The 22,012-nt window shown below is 38.7% G+C and overlaps 1 protein-coding gene across 6 annotated transcripts in view; it reads right to left on the bottom strand.

The window, feature by feature from the left end:
* The window catches only part of RANBP17 (RAN binding protein 17), a 159,972-nt gene that overhangs the window by 16,852 nt on the left and 121,108 nt on the right, over positions 1-22,012 (bottom strand). For all 6 annotated transcript variants that reach the window (XM_080554758.1, XM_080554759.1, XM_080554757.1 and 3 more), the window contains 3 exons: positions 14,370-14,584; positions 13,090-13,228; positions 6,536-6,702 (listed from right to left, as the gene is read on the bottom strand). In XM_080554758.1, coding sequence (XP_080410884.1) covers positions 6,536-6,702; positions 13,090-13,228; positions 14,370-14,584 — 521 coding nt within the window. The remainder of the gene's footprint in view (positions 1-6,535; positions 6,703-13,089; positions 13,229-14,369; positions 14,585-22,012) is intronic.

Consider the following 22,012-nt stretch of genomic DNA (forward strand, 5'->3'; position numbering starts at 1 on the left):
CAAACAAGTAAACACAAGGACAAAACCCAAAAGATTTGGGGTTTCATGATCTCAGAGGACTTCCTGAAAACCCAAGTATCTCTGAGGATCACAAAAACCAAAACGGAACAAAACAAACAAATAAACCCCCACAAACCAAAGACAGCAACCATTTATTAGCCTGGAAAAAAAACATGGATTTTGAGGTACAATCCCAGAGTCCTGAGAACTAGGTTAAAGGGTTACAACAAGGTTAAGCAGAACAGGTATTTAGTGTACACCAGCCAACTAGAAAGTTTTCTGCAACGAAACAGCCCCCATCACCTGCCGCCTACCTTTTCATCTGCTCAAAACGAACACCAACGAGGTCGAAACGCCTCATCGAGCACCGGATCTCTATGCAAGCATCATCTCATTTGCTATAAGCTTTGGTGGGCCGCTGCTATCGTATCCAGCAGCAATTAAACATCTTTGTAAGCCACTGCTATTCTAGAATTTTAAATTTGATTTTTTTTTAAATGGGGGAAGGGGAGGGTGTTTGTTCACTGAGAGTGAGTTTCATTACTCACATGGCAAATCTGCCAGTAGCAGACCATGGAATGGATTGTTACCTTTCCCTATCCATTTTGTAAAGATATTGCTTTCTTCCAGACTGCAAGCATCACTTCTAACCGGATTTTGAATTATAATGTGAACTTTACAAAATTATTGGTGCTATTCATATCGCTAGTTAGATTCTATGGAATGGCAATATTTTTTGCCCTTCCCCTAACCAGCACCTCTTAGTGTTTTATATAAAACCACCACGGCCAGCAGAAATCGAACATTTCCAAGTAATGTAAAGTATTACATTGCACCGAGTAAACAAGGAATAAAACATTTTTATACTTCTCCTTAAACTTATTTGCTTTTTGAAAATATTTATGCAGTGCAGAAGGCATGAGGTTATTGAGAAATACAGCCAGTTCCTCTTCTTTAATTGAAACATTTATGTTTTCTGTTCTGCTAACAAAAAGCAATGAACAGTAATAATGTGAGATAAATATACAAGAAACTTATAGATATGATTGTAAAACAACATCATCCTAATGTTTTCATTTAATTACCCTGAAATGTATTCTATTTAATATTCATTACTCAAAAGCCAATTTAAAAGAGAAAGAGGTGAAGGGACTTATTCAGAAAGACGGACTGTCATTCACTGCAATAGTTATCTAATATACAGAAGTTAATAAAGCAGATTAATCTACAAGTCCCTTTAAGCCATCACTGAGTTTAGAACAACTGCCTCTTTGACCCTTAACCCTCCCGCTGTGCACCAGTAGCAGGTGCCAGCTGCACTAAAATGATGGCTGACGCATTTTAACGCAAGGTCTTTTCTTACTTTGCTTCTGACCAGCAGCTGACCCTGTAGGAACGATTGTTTCATGTGCTGGCCTAAAGGCTACATAAACCAGTAACTGATAAACAAAAGCATACATACACCAGCTGCCTAGCCCGAGGGTGCACATCCAACACTGACACCTCTAGCAGTTTGTGCTGCAAGCCGAATTGCAGCTTTTTGTTTCCATGCATGAATTCTGTACAATACTTGTTACTTCGTGGCCCTAAACTTCTCTCCATCCCCAAAACTGTTTGTGTAAACTATAGCACAGCTTGAATGATTAAGAGGAGATGCCCAATTTGATTTAGCACCATTATTAAGAGCGTGAAATCTTCAGATACATCACTAATGATGATGCATTTTAACATTAAAAGTCTTAAAATCAAATTACTCGATTCACATGACAACGAATCACAACAGGGCTTTAAACAAAGCAGGATCAGAAAAGACACTAAGCTCATTAATATTGTTTGATTTCTTAATTGACAGCACTCATGTAGTGAAAGCTATACATTTAGCAATATTCTGGAGACTGAGGCCGCTGCCGCCTTTACACGTGTGCAGTGAGAAGCACGTACAAGAAGAGTAACCTATTTTTCATGAAGATAAGATGACTTTGACATAGTTATTTTGCTGATACAAATTACACAACCACAAAAACAATCAGAGTAATGATTAAATGCAGTTATGTACATGGGAGACTACTAGTGCAAATGTTAACATATTTAAATGGGTTTCCTTCATTAAAAAAATTATATATGATATTAAACCATCAATCAAATCGAAACACTAGAGTCTCAACGTATTGTCACTGGTTAAAATAAATGACTCTGAGACTGAATTTTGGCTCACTCAATATGGTGCCTTTTCTGTTGCTTAGCCACCCAAGTCTCTGCTGGCTTAGGCTACAGCTGGTATATCTCCATCCCTTTCAATTAATAAAGAAAGTTATGATAGTATTGGATAATATTTCTAAATTGTGCTAAGAGGTTGAAAACAGATGTCCCAGGGAAAATCCCTTTCACTGCCGTATCAAACCTTTCAAGCCTGCAAAAGCTGAGCACTCTGGTCCTGATAAGCAGAGCCTTTTAACACATTTAATTTTAAGCAAAGGAACAGTTGTACCCGCGGGTTTGATCTGCTCTTAAAACTAAGCATATGCTCAAACATGTGGCTTAAGGTGCTCAGGCACTCAGCGCCTTGCACAACTGCCCTCTGTCAGTGCAATGCAGATTTCTTTCTGTGATGTGCTCATGTGCAAGTGCTTCTGCACGTTTCTCTGCATAGGGCCAGGAAGCATGCATTATGAACGCATCTCCTCTGGATGTTTTTATTTCAATTACTGTGCATAGCTCTACACTAGCTGTATATGGCACCAAGGTTTATCTGAAATACAAAACCCTAACTGATTTTACTGCATAAGAGGGAAAAAAGGAAGGTGGCACTTTACAATATGTTTTTATTTTACTAGTAATGCTTGATTTTTCATTGCAACTGGCATCTTTACCTTCTGTTTTACACTTGCTACGCAGTGCTGCCGGGCTGCTTCATTTAGTGCACCTTTGTCACTTGCTGAAGTTGGAAGTCATGAGTGCTCAGATCCAGTGAGCAGCCTGCATTAAGCTGCTGCACATCCTCCTCTTCCTGCACTACTGCCTGCCTGATCCTTGCCCAAATCCCTGCCACTTTTCCTCTGCTGCAGTTCTCCTCACCTACAGCCCCCAGAAGGGCTCAGTGCAGGCACAGCCCCATACCAACAGCCCTAAAATAACTGCTCAGCACAACCGCCCCCAGCTGTGGGCCCACCTGGGCTGGGAATATCACCAGTCAGATCTAATCCAAATGTTTGTACAGCATTTGAATTTACTGAAGAAAAAAAGTCCATGGGCTTATCCAGTACTTCTCCATACCAAAACTAAGAGTCTGATGTGTACAACTCTACAAGATGAGCATCAGTGGAAGATAAAGGCAGTGTTTTAAACCCCCAAATTACACTTTCATTCATACAGTGGAGCAAACACTTGCTCGAACTGTTTTAGATGACATCAGGAAGTCGCTCCTGAAATAACAGGAGATGACAGTGGGAGCCTTTTAAAATTATTTATGAAAGTGCTTATAACACAACCCAATGCAACAGCAATAGCTGACTGTAATACATTTAATACTGCTTTCTACCCATATATCTCAAATTACTTTACACATGTTAATTCAGTTTAGTTGTAAGACATCATCACAAAGCAGTTGTTCGCAGATTAAGCTTGGACTAAACAGCTCGCCCTAGGGAGCAAAGCAGAAAGCAGGGCCACAGTCAGCAGCCCCTGTTGGCTTTGGAAGGACACCGCTACTCACACCTAAACCTTAAAGTTGTTTCACTTCTGTGCTTCCTATTACTCCTGTCTTTGTGCAGTCACACCTACTCTTTCAAAAAATAAAAAATAAAAATCACAGAGCTGCTGTGGGATGTACCTAAGCAAACAAAATATCAATTAATAGGCTTTAATTATACAACTGCACTACTCTAGGGGCTAAGAAAGACGCGAGCATCAGCCACGGATATACACCTATTTACTGAGCCGTATCCCGATGCCGAATTGCCTCGTTTGCCAATGAGCGAAGGCTGGGCTGTAACCTACAGGCAGAACGGCCGCGGCACCGCTGGGAACCAACAGGTTCCCCCGTGTCCCGCAGGGCCTCCAGCAGCACGGCCCCGCACGCCCTCGCAGAGGGGCTCGGGGCAGGGGCAGCGTGGAGCCCCCGGCCCGCAGGATGTGAAACGTCCTGGGGAAAGGCCCCAGTGGCCGCTCACAGGCAAGCTCGGAGGTTGCTGCTGCTTGCAAGGAGCAAAACTGACAGGGCTGAGCCGTGCTGCAGCTCCTCAGCTACCGGGATGACCTGAGGAGGGCAATTCCTGGAGCGCCCTTGGAAATTTTCATCATCCAACTACTTTTACAGATCCAAGGTGGAAAAACCCCATGTTCTAACTAGTAAATAATTGCAGTTATCATTGCATCAGTTTAGTCTAAAGAGCTGACAAACCCCTCTAAACTCTAAGCACAATTAGTCATTAGGGTCTAGTTTTTCAGCACTGTTAAGCAATTTGTAACCCATTGCTTTTAATAGGGTTATGCATTACTTAACCGACACAGATGTCTTGAAAACTGAAACCGCTGGTTATGAAGCAGCAACCTTGTTCATTAGCTTCCATGATAGTCAAATCATCTATAAAACCAGTGTTTAATGGCCAGCCGATGAATAATCAATGTCTCACTTTTCATCTGAGTGTGAAAATGAGAATAATCTAATACATCGTCCCTCTGGTAGAAAGCAAGGCCTTGGGTTCCGTTTCTATTCAGGGCTGATTTATAACCCAATGGAAACCTGATGTAAACATATGATCAATGAGTCCCATCATTGCTGATAATAACCCCCAACCGGCCCACTCCCTCATCTCAAAAGCCATCCCTTTAGGCTATTAGTTTCGTCCAGCTAATCCTCTCTACTATTTCTGCCTGCTGCTTTTACCTTGGCCATCCGTTCAGTCCGGCAGACTCAGAAGTAATTTTATACGCAGCAGAGAGCGGGTGGAATTGATTTTTCACTCAGTGCTCAGTTCCCATCTGAATAATTATCAATTTTACTGCCTCATAAAGGGAAGAGTCAAAATTTCAAATCAATTCAAAAGAGCTTCTGAGACTACAGAAACTGTGCATGAGAATAAAGGTCAAAGTTGTCAGTGACCCCGGGAGATGATGTCAGATATTAGTCCGCTGAGCAGTTGACATCAGAGGCACTCAATATGATATGACTAGTGCTAATGCAAATCATATTTATGCTGACTACTGGAGACCAGCCATTAATATTTAAAAGAGTACGTGAAAGCCTGCATTCAAAATAAATATAACATATTCCACAGAATCTGAAGTTAATAAAGACAGATCACTGCCCGGTCATATGCTGTAAAGTGAAAGATTACTGCATATTAACAGACGAAGTATTACGTTAGGGTCGCCACAGATGCAGCCAAGTCCTGCGCCTGGGCTGCTGCTCTGTCCTTTCTGCCCAAATCACAGTGCACACGGCGCAGTGCTGAGTAATTTGACATATCCAAACGCTGACTTCACTGCTAGTGTCCGTGAAACCCCTACTGGGGAGAAAACATGAGCACTTGTAATATGACAAGGGAATCGTCCTATTCTGATAATGATGCCAATAATAAACATCGTTAATATTCTCCCAATATGCAATATACTGCCAAGAATATATTAGTTACTTTTCACCTTCAATTAGACCAGTAAACGAATGACAACAACAATCACGTGATGAAGGTGACTGTATGCCAGCTTTTTTCCAAATGACAGCGTATCTATTAGGGAAGCAGAACGACGACCACACTCATCATTTGCATTTTGTTAATAACTTCCGTTTTCATTAAAAGCCTCCAGACCTGCGGAACGCGTCTCCTGAAATGGCATCTTTGCAACTGCATTAGGAATCCAAGGAGTCTAGTAAATATGCATCTTCAAATAGCTTAATGAGATTTTAAGGGAATGTGGCATGGAGCAAATGTGGAGAAACGTAGCTAAGATCATCCTAATCTCCTCTTAATGTACTCAGGCTACAATAAACTTGGCTGAGCTGGGAAGGGGAAATCTTTCCTAAGTACTGCAGCGACCGCTTCCTTTTCAGAAGTGAGATTTAATTTCTATCGTATTCACCTTTAACTGAAAAATCCAACTGTGAGTCACCTACTGCAAAGTAAACATTCACACTCAATAGCATACAACCATTCAATTTAGACATTTCATTACCAAAGTCTGTGGTTCAATGCCATAAATTGTTCTTCTACAATAGAGAACGTTCCTCACCGTTTTTCTATAGGAATGTATTGATGATGTTGCATACCGCATTTTTTGAGCAAAAATGGAAACCAAAGTTTTAAGATACTGTACAGCCAAGTTCAGTATCTACGCTTTCCAGTATGACAAAAAATATCTTCAATCTTTGGTTGTCATGAGAACACAGCTGAACCTACTCTGGGTTGCATACCAGCCCAGGGAGATTTGTTCTGTTACTAAACAGCCTATGCTACCCTGGCATTCAGTACCACAAAGTCCACAAATCAGAAAAAATTATAAAATTAATAATATCCCATAGAAAAGACTGACAATTCACCTGCTGTAGTACTTCCGGGTTCTGTTGCATGAAATTAAACAATCTTTGTCCATCCTGTGAAATTTCTCTACATCGTAGAGTCTTCTTGCCTTCTTTAGCTATGTGCTTGAAGAGGTATGTGACAATGTAGTCTAAGCTAGCGCAACAGCTGGAGGAGACGATTGTATCTGCATAAAAAATGAAACAGTTCTGAAATTGTTTCCATAAAAGAATAACTAATAATGACATTTTATAGTACTCAGAGCTCAACTTTAATAATCTGCTTGACATTAGCCTAATCAATACATCAACAAGACTGTTTTTGATGTATGAATGGACCTGCTTTGAAGACTGTCTTTATTAGCACACAGTGGTATTAAACCTTTCAGATTCCTGAAAACTAAAATTCTGTTTTGATCCATTTACCAAAAAAGTGAGGTTAAATAAGTAGAGCCATCGCCCAGTCTTTTTCCCAAGCAGCATTTCACAATGCTTCTCTGCCCCAAACAGCCCACTGGCAATGTCAGATGGCACACAATGGACAAGAGCCATGCCAGGTAGTAAGAGGGTGACCATAGAGCAGCCTGGTGGTCCCTTTGGTTAACAACTAATAATTCAAGTAGGTTAAAATATATTAAATCTGGCTGGCAACAACGCAACTGCAGTCACTGACCAACACTTAATGAACGTCCCCGACACAGAAAGTCATGACAGCAAGGAAGGATATTGCTGAAAAGCATAAGCAAAAGCCACTTCATATCTTTAGTTACTGTTTCTATAAGTAAGGGAGATTAAAAGCTTAAACCTATTTGCAAAGTAAATATGTCTGCCTGATTTATGTAAGTTATTTTGTTGCTAGGTGTTGCCTGCTGTGCTGCTGCTGTGAAAGAGGATTCTGTTCACTTGTGTGCATCAGCATGATGGCAACGGTGCACTGGTCCTGGTTTCTCACGCACTCTCCTCTCATCTTACTCCTCAAAACAGTGGTGAGCCCCTTCTCCTGTCCAGCTGTTGTCTCCTCCTGCCCTGACCCCGAGATGCTCCCAGGCCCTAAGAAGGGGGGCTGCCACCTTACCTCCCCACTCCATCTCTCCTGATGAGAGCCACGGTGTTAATGAGCCACCAGCTCCTCACCACACCACCACGAGCTGAAGCTCTTTGCATACTTGCAGGGGTTTGACATGCTGGGTGCAAGGTTTAGCTGGAACTGACATTCCCTGCAACTGCAAAACCAAATCCAAACGTGTGGATTTCGGCCCCCATCCAGCTTCCAATGACTTCAGCTAGTAGTTGTCTAGGCCTTTTATAGTTCACAGCATTTATTTTAGATGGGCCACTGGAGTAAGAGATGTGTGGGGGTTGCAAAAGGAATTAGACTGTTAAAATGCTCATTCTGAGGGAAAAGGGATTAGAAGGATCCAATTAAATGTACCTTGAATTCTTTAAACTATGCTAATTTGGAGGCCTGCCAACCTTGCAGTGTTCATTTAAACACATCCCTCTAGACACTGAAGTATTTTGATCTGTGTCTGTTTTAACTCCTTAAGCTCTGTGCCAGCATTATTAACTCTTTGCCATCTAAAAACTAATTGTATTTTGCTAGCAGTTTGAAATAAATGCTGAAGAAGCAGTTGCTACTGAAGAAGCCTCAAAAGGTCTCCTAAGACTTGATCTTCCAGAGGTGCCAGATGACTTAGCAGCAGGAGCTGAACGTGGTCCATCAGATCCCAGGAACAAGCTCCAGCGTCCCGACTGAGTCTCAGACTGACCCTGGGCATCCCAGGACTGCATTCAGCAGAGCCGAGTCCTAAGAAATGTTGCCTGCAGAAAGCTGAGTTCAAAGTTATGAGTCTTGCCAAAGTAAAGACTGCAGAACCTGGCACTCATCATGTTCTCAACCAAAACAGTCCTGCATATAAACTAGAAATGCAATTCATAGTGGAATTGAATCACCATCAATAACAACAAGTGAGAGATTTGAAAATACATATTTCATAGGAGGGCTCTGCTGTATTTCTAAACCAGTGCTTAACTCTATTTCTTTTTAAATTGAATAATACAAAGTAAATCACTATCATCAGTTTACAAAACAGCAGTAGTTCTAAACATGCTGATACTGTACAAGTAGATATTTTACATTCGACAGTAAGTGATTTTAGCAGGACAGCAGACAGGTCTATGCTATCATTTGCTCATGAGAATCTGATATGAGTGTTAAGAGCTACTTAAATTTGCCCATAACTATATATCAAATATGCTTCCCTATACTCATTTTTCCTTTTGATTGCAAGGATATAACAGACAGGGAGCGTCAAGCAAACTCCCTTGAATGACTCTTCTGGGCATGAGGAACCTCATGCTGGAGCAGGCTAGCGTGCTCACTAAATCTTAGTGAGACAAGCCAGGCAACCAAATAAATAGAATGAACAAGTGCAACAAGGAGCTACCATTTCTGGGCTGTGAACAGAAGAAATGGATGGAGAAGACATAATAAGATAGAATAATAAAAGACATGGAGGTAAAAGCTTGGGATAATCAGGAAAAATGCAGTCAAACCACACTTCTCATTTCTGGTCAGCTCAGCTCCACCACCTGTGAACTAATCATCTGGACCGTGAAGCAAGCAGGCCGTGGCTGCAGCAGAAGCCAGGAGCAGCCCCGGGTGGGCAGCAGGGATCCAGCAGTAGGAATCCAGCAGCAGGTCCGCAGCTCTGCCCAGCTCCCAGGGCTGGATTGGTGCTGGTGGCGGGGAGGGGACAAGGGCGACAACCCTGGTGCCAGTCACCATCATGTTCAGCTGCCTCTTTTAATTATTTCATTTCTTCTTTGCCAGCTTGCATTCATTTAATGTGTTCAGTGCTGACTTTATCTGAACTTTTTTTTCCATCTCCATGTTTTCGCATTACGTATGCAATTCCAATTAGCCATTAGCTCAAATAAGTGGCAGTAGAGCTTGTATGTTAGAACGAGTTATATTATTACGAAAAAGCCAACAAAGAAACCAAACAACTTTTGGTCTAAACAATATGACAATGGCATGCTGGAGGGGAATTATTTCTGAACGGTTTAATGACCTTCCTGAATCTCTGCAAATTAAAAGATTTTGTTTTGTTTTCCACATAAAGGTAAGGAGAGGGAGTTAAGTGGTATTTTCCCTGTCCATCAATCGCTTACAGTTCAATACCAGCATTATTTGCCTTTGAGACTAAACCTAGAAAGTAAAACGATTTAGCAATTTAACATCTAAATTAGGCAGCAAGACAGAAAAAATGTTTTAGTTTTTCCTCAATGAATAGCATAGTACACTATTAATCATACGAGAATTAGAAAAGCTTTGCAGAGATTAGTGACAACATGCCAGGCAGACTACATTAAAAGGCTCTGATCCACTGAGTCAGCTGTGAAAAAGCCAGGTAAACACTTTAGAAGAGAACTATTGGAGTGTTTATCCTCACAATAAAAGCTTAGATGAGGGCTTCCATTACAGCTGATTTACAGCTAGGGGCTTCCAAAGGAATACATATTCTTCCATGGTATTTATAAAGTGTGGAATCAAGCAAGGTATTTACTCAGAATGAACGCTCCTAAGAAATAAGGATTTGGGGAATGTTTATCTTACAGCTGACAACAATGAAAATCTCAAACGTTTCACACACGTGAAGGGAATAGAGAAAAAACAGATGCTTTTTTTCTGTCAAACAGAAGTGATCTCCCAGTATTTAATTTTTAAAATAAAAAGCCAGCTATTTCATTTTTATAAACATTTCTGAAAATGACTTATATGTTCTAATCAGTTTAAAACACAATTCCCCCTCAGATGGTTCACAGCCCTGAGCCCTATTATTCTGACAGTGTTCTTGTGGCACTGATGTAATTCAGTGAAAGAGGCAACACTTGGGTATACTTACCCATTTACTAAGGGCAGAAGGATGCATGTGACCAACTAACACAGAAGAAACAAATTTTTGTTTCACTGCCTGACAATTGGTAATGCCCAAATACCAAAACTTTAGAAGGGATAAAAGATTTAGAAGAACCAGTTTAAGAAAATGCACTGAGAGGTAACGAACTCCAGAGATGATTAAAAGACCTGTAAGTTAAGAGCTACACACTCAGCAAAAAGTAGTTCATCTGGACATGGCATTATAAGAGTGTGGAAAATTATTCAATACATAAATAAAACTTTTAGAACATAAATGAGGAATATAAAGGCCTACATTGGTATCATTTTTTGATATCTGCAGAATTAAGAAATGTCGTATTGAGGAAAAATTATCACTATTACTTCAACATAAAAAGTAAAAAAAAAATAAAAAAGCATTTTCTAGCTGACTAACTACGGTAAGTACTTATTACTTTTAATGTGCAAGAAATGTTCACAGAGATTAAGGGCTGCATAGGCATTTAGACAGAAAAAAAAAAATATTTTAGAAAGCTAGAGAATGAAAGTAGAAAATCTAGGGAAAATACCAGTGGGATCCTACAGGTGGTGGCAGAAACCAAACAGAACCAACCCTCCAGCCCAAGCTCCTGCTCAAAACAGGGTCAACATCACACAGGTTGCTCAGAGCCCTGCTGATTATCTTGGAATATTTTCAAGGATGGAGATTCCACATCCTCTCTGGGCAATATGGAAACGGCCTGGTCTTAGACAGATCTCACAAGTCTCAAAGACTAAAAAATGACTTTGGAGGAATCAGAGTAAATGTAGAAAAAAAAGAAAAAGTAAGCATAATAGCTTTTGATGGACTGCATCAAGCTGTCAGTGAAGTTAAAAAAAAAAAACCTAAACACTTTATTTTGGTCTTGTACATTTGCACTTGTTTTTAGGTACTTAAGATGAAAAAATCTTATTGGCTAAGCAAGTATATGGTTTATAAAAAGTGAGGTTTTTTTGTTGATACTCTTCTGATTAGAAAATAAGGGATTTCATCAAATAGAAGTCTCACAAGAAAACATTTTCTTTCCTAAAACTTAGTAATTCCTCATGACACAACTCCCAAATACCTAAAACACAAGACTTGTAAATTACAATTGGAAATACACACTTTTCCTACTCCTCCTCAACACTTTTTGAGAGTGGAAAATAAACATAACACATGAAAGCTGAAGCTTATATAGCTTTTAAATTTTCTTCTCTCTCTTTTACATGAATTCAAATTGGGTTTCAAAGAGATGGTTAAAGTAAACTTGGTATGCTAGTGAATTATTAAAATGAATATATCCAATACCTCAAATGGAAGAGATGTAATGTGGAATAATACCAGAGATCAGGAACAGAGCTTACTAAACTAGTAGCTGTCAGTCAAGCTAGCATTGAGTACAACATATCCATTTGCAAACAATCAACAGGCAGGCTCGCAGCAGAGCCAGCCGATAGGCAGAAACTGCTGTACCATCATTACAGGTGACAAAGCACTCAAAATATCTGGGAGAAGATGGATTTCAGCATTATATAATAAAGTGACCTGAATACTACTTTACTACTGTTGCTTAGCTATTTACTACCCATTCTCTTTCTAAGAGCGGTTTCCATCTTGCAGCAAAAACTGCTGAATGTGTTTAACATAGCAAATGCTTTGTGAACCTTGGTGCATTCATGCATTCCTGTGGGGCCTGACTGACACTTGGCAGTAATGAGAAACACCAGCTATTATGGAATAACATCCATACACACTAATGTTATACATTCCTATTTTTTTTCCTTAATAACCACCCTAATCAATACATACTACTGTAGGGTTTTAAACAGCTTCTCAGTCAAAAACCATATAACTGCATGGTATTCCAAGGTCATCAGGATATAACTGCATGTTTTATTTTTTTTTCTCCCAAATGCCGTCTCCTCTTCCATATTCCAAATGAATTTAAGCTATCAAAAAAGAAAACCCATCAACCCCCCAAATGTTTAAACAGTCACCTAGTTAAAAATTGTATATTAAATTGTGCAAGAGAATAAAATGAACTGCAATCAAAGCGCTGCATTTTCATTGTTACTCCAGGTATGCTTCTGTTACACTGATTCCACTCTAAATTGCATTCAGGAAGTACTGAATAATTAAAAATCTAGTTTCTTTTTTCTACTTATAAAGGTATCCTGAAATTTCTCCAATCATATCACAGCTGTGCAGAATACGCATGTACAACATACAACAGCTTGTTGTTAACATACAACAGCTATTTCGAGCAAATAAAACAAAACCTGGCAGATTCCTGTAGACATACTAATATATTTTACTTCTGAGGAACAAATGCATGATTTTCCAGTACAATTCTAATGGAGCAAGTGAATAATTTTACTAGTTCTGGTTTGTAAGAAAAGATCATTTTAAAATATTACCTGCACAAACCTACAGGTCAGATGTTCAAAAGAACTTAGCTCCCTTAACTGAAGAGTCTTAAAATGTTCAAAACCCAGCATCTTCCACTGTCACTTGATTTTCATTTTTTAAAGTATGAATGAGTGTCCTAGTAAGGTCTGAGCTTCGAAAATCTCCCCATTCACTTTAAAAATTACAAATAAACTTCAACTACATATTCAGTTCCTTCTTCAGCTGTATGCAAGCAACGCTTACCTATTGCAGTAAGTCCTTCAGATATTGAAGTAAGGATATAGATTAGGACACGAGGCTCTAAACTGGTAATGAAACTCATGTGATCCTGGGTCACACATTCCAAAAGTGGGTAATAAGACTGGCTTAGTTTTCGATATTGCTGGGGGGAAAAAAAAAAGATATACATTGATATGGATATTATGATTAACTAATGTTAATTACGTTAACAGATGACAGAAGATGATCGTATTTTTATGATGTGATAAATTCTAATTTATCTGTTAAATCAGAACGTTTAGAGAAACAAGATGTTTTCTTGTCTTTGGTAGTTTTTAACTTTTCAAATTTACCATAGGATATAAACTCTATTAGTTTAAAACAAGTTCTGAATAATACTGTCATACTTTAACACTCTACACAGCATTCAGTCTAGTAAAAGTAGTGTAACATCCTGTTTAGAAGGTCAGTTAGACAGGATTGGTGCCTGTATCTTACTTTCTGCAGGAAATCTTACTGAGGTTTATCACAGATTTCCCCAAATCATCTCAGAGATGCACATTTTGTGCTTAAATTATTTCCTGTAACAGGCTTTGCACAGGAAAAGGCACTTGCCTGACTGGCACAACTAGATAACTTACTCTTAGGGACCCTTATTTAAAAGCATGTATTTTTGGATGGCTAGGAACGTGCCAAATATGTAGTCTTTACTATACAACCAAAAAACTGGTTTTCACTGAGAGAAACTTTTCCAGTTCTAAGGACTTTTTGTGACAGGCACAAGTTTGGGTTATTAACTATCCAGAATTTGTCCCTTCCTGCAGGAAAATGACAGTTCTGAACAAAAATGCCTCAATTCAAATTAAGGCTGATATTGCACAAGATCTGCTGTCTTCCCACAGAGATGTGGGAACATGGTGTACTTTAAAGTTTTAAATTCTATGGAAAATACATAGTGACAATTTACAGATTGAAACTAATTGCAGAGTGGCTGAATACGTGAGGACGTGTTGCAATGCACGCCGGCAACCTAAATAGGTTTTGAAGTATAGAAAGGAACAAAATTTTACATTTCTTCTTTTTCAATAAAAGCTTAACGAAAATTCTGGAAAAGCTCCAATTTCATACGGCAGTTCTATCACACCTGTATTTTGGATGTCGCTATATAAATAGATCCAAGTAATTGAACTGAAAACTGCATTTGAGCTGTTCTAGATCCCTCTGTCTCATTATAACAATACAAAGCCTGTGGTGGTGTTATTTCATATTTTACGTAAAGACTCCCAAGATGAGTAATTGCTTACTAGCAAGTCACTGTGGGATACTGAAAGCAGCATTTTGACAAAGGCCTGAAGTACATTGTCAAAGTGGTTGTCCCCGTACAACTTGAAGACGCCAAAGCTGACATAATTTCCACATAAGGCAGATTTGAGTGCAGAGTAACAGATGGAAATGCCCTTGAGTTTCAACGGATAAACCTGATCTTTTGACAAAGTCCCAAGAGAGAGGATCTGATTACCTGTTTTCATAAAAAGAAAGAGAGAAACTTAAATAAGCAGCTGCAAATATAAAATATTTTGATGGCACTATCTAAACTCATTTTTTGTCTTTATTTTCATTACTATTCAGAAGTATATTGGTTTCTTCATTTGGCGTAAAAGATCTCTTAAATAAGCGTGACTAGAGCTTAAAAGCCACCAAGGAATTAGTATGCAAAAATTAAAATATAAGCCGTGGAATTGCCATCGTTGATTTACATCCAGACCGTGACTGAGTCTATCAGCATGAATTCCTTAATCTGAACAGAGTTGCAACACATGGTTTTATAGTTTCTCATGCTGCAGCAAAGCCTGTTTTTGATCCATTAGCATGATGATCTCTTGGGATAGTTGCTGATGTATACACACACTAAATACATCCCTCAGAAAACAAATATGTCCATTACAAAAGCCTCTATTTTACCAGTCACAGATGGGAATGATTTTTTAATTAAAATCCATGTTTATACTGTAAAAATAACAGCTAACTGTAAATATTTGCTGTTGCTATTACCAGGCAATAGTGACTTTTGGATCCACTCTGCAGCAGCGCAGCAGGTCCCGCTGCAATCCTCTGTACAAGGCCTCATTACCAAGTTTTTTTAAAGGATCTTGTAATAATTTAATACTTATCTTCACAGCACCCTAGAGTTAGGCTGTCTTCATGACAAAAATGTATTATTATTATTTTAAAAAACATTAGGAAATTAATGAAACAGAGCTGCAATAGTAGAATGAACACAGGAAAGATTAAGTGCTTCAGTTCTATCATTAAATAGTCTTGCTAGGTTGACCCCATCTGACGTTAACCCTGACAAGCCCGGCAGGCAAAAAAAAACAACCTGGTCTTCACTGTGTTACTACTCAACAGGAGATGATTCTTGTTAAGTTTTAACCAGATGAAAATAACACAAAACCTTGCATTTTTAAAAGCATTCCTACAAATGAATGCACACAACTCTGCAGATCAGATGCTCAACTCACCTGCTTTCAGCATCTGACCTAGCTGTCACGGCTATTAGGACACCTCGGAACAAGGAGCACACAGGTGACCTGCACCATTAATTGTTCAGAATTCCAAACATTGCCAGATGAGGGAGGTACTTGTGATGACTCAGTTTTGCTTCTGTCATAGGCAAATCAAATACACCCCTGAAAACTTGCCTGACATCACACGACGCACATCTCAGGTTGCCTAGCACTGTTAATACATACTAAGGCTCGATACTTAACTGCCTCTCCCCATAGATACCCATAGTGATTTTCACCTCTACTTACCTGCCTTATTTTAATTATTTTTCTTAATATTATGGATTAGTGCCAATTAGAAATTTACCTCATATAATTAGAAAAATGAGGGGAGAAGCCTTGTTTCTAAACACAGCAGATCAAAGCATCATGTGTTTGCTATTGTTCATGCAAATAGGAAGAGAAAGTAACATGATACCATTTAAAACATTAATGTTCTTCACCACTTCAGCAAGTACAAAGCATTTTATCCATCAGGTTGTGAAGGAAGAGCAGACTTAAAAGACTGGGAGTACAATCGGGGATTACTTTGAAGTAGTAGCTGGGGTGTCGAAGAAGTAGGAATGGCATCACAGAATTATGGAAGGTAGGAGAAGAATCAAATATTTTGCTAGGAAAGATGGTCACTTGCAATCAAAATTGAGGCCTCAATTTAAAAACAATTAATATTTATGCATGAAAATACAGACTGTTTTTGATACTTTAAATGGTCATATATAAGCATCTCTACTACCCTGAAAGTTACAGACATGAATATGATGCAAGTGGGGACGAAGCTGCAATTCCAGTGACTGCTACCGGATATAAATTCCTTCCAGACAGTGTTAAATCTCTGTTATAGTACAAATGACATGTATCCAAACGATCCCTTTTGAAAAATAAGACACAGCAGGAAAGAAGAATGTCTTTTAGTGTACTCGCATATTCACTTATTGTAATACTTTACATTACTGATTACACCTATATAAAATGAAAATAAAATGCATTTAGCTTCCCACTAGTGCCCAGTTTAAGGTATCCCAGCCAGGTCATCTTAATTAGCATTACTCTTTTTGACATGACCTAGTCTAGTTACTGAGAATATCAGTGAATTTCAGATTCTATAAAATCAACCAATGAATCAACCGGCCTGTGAGATGAAGTGGAAAGGTACACACTATTTTTGAAAGCCACTACATATAAATAGAGTACAATTATTGCGACAAAAGTCAAAAAAGTAAGCATGCTGTAAGCTACCTTATCTGGTTTTCTCCACTATTAAACTTTCTGTTGAAAAGCTTTACTTTAGTAACACCGAAGCGCAGAAGTTCTCCATCCAAGAAGGTACCAGCCCAGAGTTAATAGCTGTGCTCTCCAAGCACGACACCATGAAATCACAGCTCCTTCAAGTGCTCAGTGTAATATGCAACAGATGGAAAGAGCTTAGTAGTTGTCAACAAGGCAATTATGTACTTAATATGGAAATTAATTGGAAGCCAATGGAAAAAATGGAATGATGAAAAAAGAAGTTGAAAAAAACTAGGAATCCCTTAGCCTGGGAACATGAATTCTAGGAGTTACACTCTACTGCTGATCTTCTAGCGTTTTTATTACTTGACCAGAAAAAAATCACCTTATAATTATAATCTTAAATCCATTTCTCAGCATAATACATTCAATTTAGGAAGGCACAAACCCCAGCCCCTCACACTGCCTCACCCTGGGGAGCCATGGCAGGGAGGAATTCAGTGCCCATCCCCTCTAATGAAAACACTGAGAAGAATTTGTGACTAGTCCAAGATTAAAAGCTGTTTTGTGCAAGTGGACAGAGTCCACAGAGAACTGTTCTGTGTTCATGGACTGATTTTAAAAGGGCCTAAGAGTAGGAACAGCTGATTTTAAATTAGCAGCAGAGGTGAAAGACCTCGCGGTCCCTGTTACCAGTGCCCCAAGCCATCAGCCTGTGAGTCAATGGATACTGTGCTGCAACAAAGACGAGTGTTTTAACATTAGTTATTGAAAAAAATATGAAGTACAGTGCTATGCCTGACCAGATAAAAAGGAAGAATGGTCTACTTGTAACATTTAGCAGGAGCTTCAGGGGAATATTTTCACGCACCATAGACACTACTGAACATAAACTAATTTACGGAGGTACTTGGAATCAGGTCAAGAACAACTCCTCTGCTACTGAGGATACGTTTACATTTATAATCTTCGTAGTGGAGGACTGGAATACAATTTTATAAACTCCTATTGTTAAAAAAAAATGATTTAAAGAAACTAAATCAACATAAAAATGACCTTTGATATGCAGAACTTTTAAATTGTATTTGAAATTCATGGCACCTGTCAAAATGTAGATCTCTGCAGAGACTAATTAGTAAAGTTTCAGTGTTATGACTGAGTATTAAAAAACAAATAAATCCAAATTACACCAAATTGTTTTTTATATAGGAGAAACTGAATCTTACAGATTCTTAAAAATAACCCAACTTTCAGAATTATTAAGAATCTCTTCTAATTTAACCTTTTGTCCTGCATTTGACAGCAATATGTCAGTGACAAAAAATTATAAACTATTTCAGCCTCTAAGGTGATACTAAATTCCTGCAGGAATAAGAAAAGGATTTTTAAAGATATTGGGTAAAACTGGCAGATAGGAAATAAGGGTTTGAATTTGGCTGATAATTTACACATTACTGAAAGAATCCTCAGTAAATAAACAAAGGAGCTGTAGGAAAAAGGGAGTGCATGCATAGAAGGAATACAAAGGCAGCTAAAACAACATCTTGGGATGCTCTGACCAAAGATAACATCACCATGCCTCAGAATCCCACAGGCAATATGCACCAGAGCTCTTTGCACAGCTCATTCCCTCACTCCCTCCTAGATGTGGGAGCATGTCAGGACAGGCAGCTTCCCTTTCAGTTCTCTTGCTTAATTGCTTTTACAGTAGGAGCTATAATACAGATATGATTTCCTTATGGCTGAGTTCCATTTAAGCAGGGTTTGTTCTAGAATTCAGTCCAATAAGCAGTATTTATAATAATACAACTAAATAATGTTTTAAAGTGTGAATTCGATTAAGTTAAAAAAAAAAAACACAACACTGGTAAGACTAAATAAAGGTTGTGAAAACTTACCATATTTATAGAGGAAAGGCATTGTTTTTTTAGTTGTTGTTGTTTTGCTTTTTCTCCTTTCATACTTACTATTATTCATTACTGTCCCATAAAGATGGGTTTTGAATGGATGCTTCCCAGGCATTCAGAATGCTAGGGCAGTATAAAGGAGTGGCCACATATAGAAAACTAAAGGAAAACATGAATCACAAAGATGAGAGCAAGCTTCAAAAACTAATTTGTTAAGGCTTCCACAACAACAAAACATGCATAAAACCTCTCAAATCAGCACAACAAGCATGAATTGTGCCAAGATAAATTTGCCAAAAGAAACAGATTATGAAATCTGAGTCAGTAATGAAGAGCAATATATTATGGAACCATGCAGAAGGGAGGACAGCAGAGGAACAGCCACTGAGAACAGTGAGCACTTCACTTTTAAGCAAATCTACTGATTAAAAATACCTGTTATAAAGCACCGATCAGTTTAAGCAAAATTTTGAAGAAGAACTGCTACCTTATGAAGTTGCTAGCACTGAATGGATTACCACGCTAAGTTCTGAAATACATGTTCTAGAAGCAATTTAAAGCTCATTAGAAATAATCGTGTCTGGCTACTGGAAAATGTGGTAAAATTTAATCCACATCCAAATGCTACCTGGGCTGCGAGAACAGGAAATTGTTTTGTGCTACTGTGGCTAACCTCATTGCTGACCTTGAGCAGTAACTGCTACAACAGCTGAAAGCTGAAGCAAAATTAAAAACTTACATCAAAGTATATCATGACAGAATGTAGATAAATAAAAACAGCATATTGAAAATATTATTTTTATGTTGGTCTCCTATAATGAAAGTCAAGAGGTTTACTAAAATGTAAGGAAACCACAAAACAAAAATAGATGGTCCCAAGATGTACTGAAACATCATTCCTATACCACCACTGGGAGTTCAAAAACACATAGTAAGGGGACTTGTACATACAGAATTAAAAGTGAAATATATTGGGGATGAAGAATGGTGGACTACACTCTTCCTACTCCTTTCAATTTCCTTCCCTCAGTTGTTTATTTTAAATCACTCAGTCGGCCTGGCTGTAGCCATAATGGACAACACACAACACCCTTTGCCAAGCAGCTGCAGAGCCCTAACGAGGCTAATTGACTACCTAAGTGCCTTTTGCATCCTATGCCAGGGTTTACATCTTTTGAACATATAGCATTTGTGAAGACATCTTAGAATTGTCTTCTGCACTGTATCGTTGCTGGGTAAATTTTCAGAAATACAAAGATTTCATACTTTTATTCAGTGGCAACTGACAATGGTTAGTATATTTTTAAAATAGGCATTTTAGATTTTTGCTGCTCTCCATTCAAAAATGAGCTCATTGTACACATGTCTACAGGAGAAAAAAATGCGTGTGCTTTGGACGAGAATTAGAAATAGATTTCAGCAGCCATGCTCACATGCATTCATGCACGCCCCAGAAACAGTTCTATCCTGCTCCTCTCCCCTTTATTTTCAGCCCAAGCACCTATCTTACAGAAGATAAATGAGGTAAATGGAGGTGCTAGGTGTACATAAACAGACATTGCAATATTTGGCAAAATTTAAGATGGACAGAAAGTGACATGCTACAAGATGTTTAAGAAAGTTATTCCAATTTAAACAACAACCCTGTGTTTGAACAGAACAAATCCATACATAAATTCTACATTTTCATAACCTTAAAAAGGTCACATTTACATTACCCAAAACTGCTTTGATCAGTGTAGTCCAGACTTAGGAAAAATCAATATCCACCAGTGCACTGTGCTCTGATGCTGGTGAGTAAAATCATCTGATGCCACCCTACTTCAGTTACTAATTCCTTGCCCAAGTGTTGGCAGGACGTATTTCACACCAACTTTTTATGTGTCTATAGGTTTATATAGCAAGAAGACTCCCACCATACCTAACCCATAACTGGAAAGTTTCTTCTTGTTTAGTTTGGTGCTAGTGAAATTTCTGAACATAGTTGTTAAGTATCTTGGTCTATGCTCTCAGTCATACGGCCCGAATTCTGATTTTTGGGTTGACGTGTGTGGAGTCAGGAGTTGGACTTGATGATCCTTGTGGGTCCCTTCTGACTTAGGATATTCTATCATTCTAAATACTTTTACTAGCACTTTCTGTACAACACCAGAAGCGAGGGAGAAGAAAAATTCCAGTTCTAAAATGAACTTTAATTTTGCTGACCCACGGAAGCACAATACAATTACGCCATATTTTCATTTACGGTTTGTACATCAGATTCTTTTAAGAAAGCAGAGCAACCAGGCTAGGAATCACTCTCTGAAGGCGAGGGCCAAATCTCACCCTGAAGAGCTGCTAAGCTACGGGAGAGGAGCTCTCACCACCCAGGGCAGGGTGAGCAGGAGAAGTGAGAGGTAATGAGCAAAGAGGTAACAAGCCCGGTGTTCAGGCAGGCATTGCCAAGATTAGCAAACACAGACAGGCCTCCAGGTGACGGAAAGACCTTCCCAGTGATAAGAGGAGGCTGGGCAGACTTTGTGGCAACCTGCTACGTCAGTGGATTAACTGAAAGGGAGACGGAAAGGAAGGAGCTTTCCACAAGGACAGTGTGATGAAAGAAATATGTTTGCTTCTGGTTTTTCCCCTCTGTCTCATCTAGTCACTTTGTGCTTCTCTTAGTTAAAAAAAAGGTAATTATTGTAGTTTAGATTACAATCAAATCTACCCTGAGTTTCAAAAGTCTTTTTGATCAACTTTGAGGAACTCCTTATGACCTGCAGGCGCATACAAGAGGTTTGGCTGACTTGATAAGATAAATAGCAAACGCTTTCTGTTGTCATCTCTTGACATTTACTGTGCATCTTCTGCTTGTTCACTAATGCTTCCACCATAAAATCATGCTGAATGTGAGAATCTCAACTATCGCTTTGAAAATTTTATGTTACTTGCACTTACGGTACCGCAGAATCACACTTTTCCGAACGTGGGGCTGGAAATACTGCTCACGAACACTGTACTGAATTTTATGATTGTCACCTGGTTTACTTGTTTACCCTTCGTCATACGTCTGCCAAGATTACATATGCTTAGAAGAGAAACATAGATTTTAAAAAGCCAGAGTATTATGGATTAAAGTTTTCCTTTAAAGCACAACATAGGTTTTAAGATTTTCAGAAAGGCATTTGAAATTAATGAAAAATCTCTGAATATCAGTATTTTTGTAGGGATTTGTATGTTCAAAGCATCATACAGAACTGAATTAAT

The sequence above is a fragment of the Anser brachyrhynchus genome, assembly GCF_964034855.1.
Source record: "Anser brachyrhynchus genome assembly, chromosome: 14".
NCBI classification, from domain to species: domain Eukaryota; kingdom Metazoa; phylum Chordata; class Aves; order Anseriformes; family Anatidae; genus Anser; species Anser brachyrhynchus.